The sequence below is a fragment of the Babylonia areolata genome, chromosome 23 (genome assembly GCF_041734735.1).
Source record: "Babylonia areolata isolate BAREFJ2019XMU chromosome 23, ASM4173473v1, whole genome shotgun sequence".
Classification (NCBI taxonomy): domain Eukaryota; kingdom Metazoa; phylum Mollusca; class Gastropoda; order Neogastropoda; family Buccinidae; genus Babylonia; species Babylonia areolata.
Genome location: NC_134898.1, coordinates 35,282,436 through 35,287,435, shown reverse-complemented (window position 1 = coordinate 35,287,435; position 5,000 = coordinate 35,282,436). Strand labels below are relative to the sequence as shown.

The 5,000-nt window shown below is 46.4% G+C and overlaps 1 protein-coding gene across 2 annotated transcripts in view; it reads right to left on the bottom strand.

The window, feature by feature from the left end:
- The window catches only part of LOC143298135 (uncharacterized), a 13,513-nt gene that overhangs the window by 5,269 nt on the left and 3,244 nt on the right, over positions 1-5,000 (bottom strand). For both annotated transcript variants that reach the window (XM_076610860.1, XM_076610861.1), the window contains exon 2: positions 1-2,365. This exon is cut by the window's left edge and continues 498 nt beyond it. In XM_076610860.1, the coding sequence (XP_076466975.1) occupies positions 1-1,777 (1,777 nt within the window). In that variant the 5' untranslated portion in view covers positions 1,778-2,365. The remainder of the gene's footprint in view (positions 2,366-5,000) is intronic.

The following is a 5,000-nucleotide window of genomic DNA, read 5'->3' as shown; positions in this document are numbered from 1 at the left end:
TGCCGTTGTTCCCCTGCGTCCTTGCCTGCTGTGGTGCTGGTGTCCCAGGGTGGTGCTGGTGATGACCGTTCAAAGAGGCGTGGTGGCCGCCGTTGTCGTGGTGGTGGTTAGGGTGTGCCAGGGCGGCCAGTTCCCGGTCCGTGTCCAGCACGTGAAGACAGGAGGGCGACAGGTGTCGGTGGATGTCCGAGGGCCGGTCCTCCGCCTGCCAGCCCGAGTGGGTCACCCCGCAGCTGTAGCACACCACCTCGTCCCCCTGGCCGCGCGAGTAGAAGCCGGAGTCAGCCAGTCTGACCCTGGACACGGGCACGGAGGAGGGCAGGGCACCCAGGGTGGCCAGGCGGTACCCGACGTGTGCCAGATCGAGGCTGGGGTTGAGGGAAGGGTCCGGCAAGAAGGCTGGGTACACCTCCAGTGTGCGGGCGGGATTCGCTGCGAAGTGGTCCAGGCACTGACGACACGAGGAGCACAGCGTGGATGTGGATGAGGAACAGCAGTCTCCGGGGCATGGCTTGGATGCCGCCGCCTTTGTCAGCCATGGTCGGAATATCAGGCTGTGTAGGAAATCGGACCGTTTGGGTTTCCACCGAGCAGGTGGGTCGCTGTTCTGGTTAGCGCCTGTTTTGACTTGTTTTCTTTTCGGTGAATGGTCGTTGAACTGATCCCACTCCCATTTCACGGAAAACGACTTGGTGAGCAATCTAAGGCGAATCGAGTTATCGTGTTTTGTTTTATCAGCTCCAACTGAACGCCGCAGGTATCTGAAAAGAAAGGTCATTATTACCATCAAAAAGAGTAGAATCTCCCGTACTACAGGATTTAAAGGCGATATATTTCTATTTTTAGTCCGATCTTCATGTTCATCCTGCTCGTGTGAATGCTTCCTACCCACATTGAAATCGAACAGTTTGCACCAGAACGGGTACCCCACCAATCGTTTGTCTGTTGATGTCGGAGTTATTTCCGGTAATTGTTCTGGTTCTGTACAGTTTGTCATCACGGTGGACGATACATTCTTTCTGGGGCTGGCCTCCAGTCCAAGGGGAAGATGACCACTGAGGGAGCTCAGGTCAGGACCGTGAGCCAACATGTAGTGAATCTCCACCAAGGTGGTGATGTGCACAGGAAGCAGCTGGAACTGGAGTCTGGGGTCCACGCGGTCATTGCCAAACTCCCACGTCTTGTGTCTGTAGGTGGATGCAGTGCGTGGCACATCGAGCAACTGAGCAAAGGCATGGACAGTGAGACGACTCCACAGAGCTCCCCCCTTTCCCTCCTTGGACGTCGCCAGCAAACGGGGATCTTCGACACAACTTTCTCCCCTCACAAGCAACGATCTATCCTCCACACTTGAAAGCAGGATGTTTGAAACACAGGGTTTGACGCTCAAGGTTGTCCATAGCTTGGACACACGAAGAGTCTCGGGCTGAGGACTATGAAGTATCGAAGATTCGAACCGTTTCCTTTCTGCTTTTTCAGTGGCCAATGCCGGCAGCCGTTTATGGTAGGAGGTTTTCCCAACAGGTGCCCTGGGGTCTGAGCTGTCGCTGCTGATGCCAAAGTGGATGATCAAGTCTGGGGATCCGACCGTGTCTGGCGTATCATTGTGTCTGGACACGGGCGTCGTCATGCCGGCATCTTTGCTTGAAGGATGCAGGAGAGGTTCGGACACGTCCTGGTGCCGGTGGTCCTGCACTGGCTTCCTGACATCAGTGTTTAGCTGGGGGTGGCGGGCGACCAGTGTGAGGACCAAGACGAGAATCACCTGATGGTTCATGGTGGGTGGCTGAAGATCACGGACAAAGCTCGTGTAACAGTGTGTCTTTCTTTCCTTCTTTCTTTCTTCTTTCCTTCCTTTCCTGCCTGTCAGTTTCCCTTCCTTTGAACAGGTTTGTTCCTTTGAACAGGTTTGTTCCTTTGAACAGGTTACAAGGGTGTTTGTTCCTTTGAACAGGTTACAAGGGTATTACAGGTTACAAGGGTGTTTGTTCCTTTGAACAGGTTACAATGGTGTTTGTTCCTTTGAACAGGTTACAAGGGTGTTTGTTCCTTTGAACAAGTTACAAGGGTGTTTGTTCTTTTGAACAGGTTACACTGAAGGGTGTTTGTTCCTTTGAACAGGTTACAATGGTGTTTGTTCCTTTGAACGGGTTACAAGGGTGTTTGTTCCTTTGAACAGGTTACAAAGGAGTACCCAAACTCCGCGCGGGCCGTCAGGCCATTCACAGATTAAACAGACTGTGGAAGATAGGGTGAAGAAACAACAACAGAAGAACAAGTTGTCATGTATTCACTCACAATGGGGAAGTCACCGAGCGTTTTTCTTTGCTTCCTGGTTGGGTTGTGTCTGCTTTTGTTCCTGATTCTGAAACAAAACATAATTCATTGTTTAAAAAAAAAAAAAACGAAAAAGAAAAAAAAGTAATCATCATAACAAGTACTGTATTTCCTCATTCTGATTACATGTTTTACGTTAAAAGGAAACGAAATGTGTGTGTGTGTGTGTGGCTGGCTGGCTGTGTGTGTGTGTGTGTGTGAGAGAGAGAGAGAGAGAGAGAGAGAGAGAGAGAGAGAGAGAGAGCCAGACAGACAGAGGACATAACTCTGCCAGCCTTCAAAATTTCGCAGCCATGAAGTTGTCTCCCGTAGTTTTCAAACCCTCTCACATTACTTTGTCAACTGCTGCTTGTCTTGTGCAGCCCTGAGACCTGCTGCTGGCCTTTAAAAAAAAAGAAAAAAAAAAGAAAGAAATTTTTTTAAAATCAGTTGTGTTTCTGATTTATTTCCCATATTAATATCACGAAAAACAGTATGACTCAGGGACCCAAATCGAACATTGAAAGGACAGCCGGTTTGGGTCAGTGACCTCAGTAGAAGCACTGGTTACATCACACCCAGAAAATCTGTCAAATCCCTGTATTATCAACAAACGTTACTGTACTTCGCCAAGAGGTAGTATAACACCGGAGAACGTAGGATGAGATTATTAGAGATCAGTCATCAGGCATCTTTAACTTTTGACACCTTTACTAGTCCTAGCCCTGTAGTGCAACTGACCAGTATGCCTACGTGTTCCCGGTCACTGAAGGTGAACACATTTAGAATCACCGACAACGATCAGTTTCCCAACACACATCTCTTCAGTCATCCACCCCTGTCCACCCCCCACCCCCACTCACGTCCGGTCCTACCCCCCGCACCCAACCAGTACGTTTTCTTCTTTCTTTCTTTCTTTCTTTCTTTCTTTCTTCTTCTTCTTGTGTATTGATTTGTCCGAACGCAGTGACGCCTCCTTGAGCTACTGATACTGATACTTCTTCACCCGTCTAACTCCTCCACTGAACGACTGACTTTTTCTGTGGTCAGTCGAGCGTCCCGGCGGGTTTTTTCACTGAGTCTCTCGTCAAAACTGATGCCAGCGCTTTTGTTGTTGTTGCTGTTGTTTTATTTTGTGAACACTGAAATCAGCAAAGAATACCCACACTCAGCGAGTCCGTCAAGTCATTCAGAAAACGACAACGCGCGGGGCTGTGTTTAAAAAAAAAAAAAAATAAATAAAATAAAATAAAATAAAAACCCATGCTGAACAACACAAAAACTAAACTGAAACAAATTTGTATTTGTTTTCTTTGTATTCACTCACAGCGGGGGCGGAATTAAGTCACGGAGGCTGGTCGGGTTACAATCAAAACTCGATCATCATCGCCATATTTGTTGCGCTTTCACATTATAATGCTTGGTAGAAAATAAATATTGTTTTGAGAATGAGTTATTAAAATTCCTGCAACTGGTCGAATAACACACACACACACACACACACACACACACACACACACACACACACACACACACACACACACACACACACACACACACACACACACACACACACACACACAGAGGAAACATAACTCCGTCAGCCTTCAAAATATCCTCGCAGTCATTACAAGTTGTCTCCCGTAGTTTTCGAGTCCTTTGTAATACTTTGTAATACTGGCTTTGTAATACACATATATTTTTGTTTCATTTTGTTTGTAGTTTATTCCCTTTTCTATTCTCGTATTGATATCGGTTACATCAGCATGCTTGCTGAGGCAGAATAACCCACTGGAAGTGAACACAGTGAGCCGATTTTGTTCAGTGACGAAACTGTCGGGATTCCTTAACATGCAGAATTCCCTTGTCGGTAAACTTGGCAGTTTCTGAATTCATATCTAAAGAAATGATCTGTACATTTGGCAAATCCAGCTTCTGGTCTATTCTTCTTCTTCTTCCCCCCCCCTTTTTTTTTTTTTTTTTTTTAGAATTTCATTTGCATTAAAAATACATAATATTTATTGGCATGTCAACTCAGTCGAATGCGAAAACGGGAATTCTCGAAAATAGCGCACAACACACCAAGAACCTAATAATAAATAATACGTCCGTGACAACACACACGCACATGCACACACACACACACACACACACACACACACACACACACACACACACACACATTCTCTCTCTCTCTCTCTCTCTCTCTCTCTCTCTCTCTCTCTCTCTCAGTCGCCAGATGCTTAAGTCAAACAGTTAAATTAAGAATGCGAAAACCACGATGTGAATTACGAGAAAGGTAGAAAAAACGAGAGACAGACGAAAACAGCTTTGACAGCGAAAAAGTCCAAGTCGGTGTATATACGCTGACTTAAAAAAAAATGATAAAATTAATAGATAAATTCATTAATAAACAAATGAATAAATAGACAAATAAAAAGAAACAAAAGACACACACACAACATCGTTTTTAATGCAGTGTTTTGCTCAATACATGTGCTGAATTTTATGTGAGAGATTGGGGCAGACAGGCAGACAGACAGACAGACAGAGAAGCTTGGAGGAAGTGAAGGTGGAGACTTCATAGTTGGACTCATGACGTGAAACTGGCGGGCGCCGTCAGGATGCCCCCTATGAATGCTCACTCCAGGTCAGTGGTGTGTTTCAACTGAGCTGAACTTCTC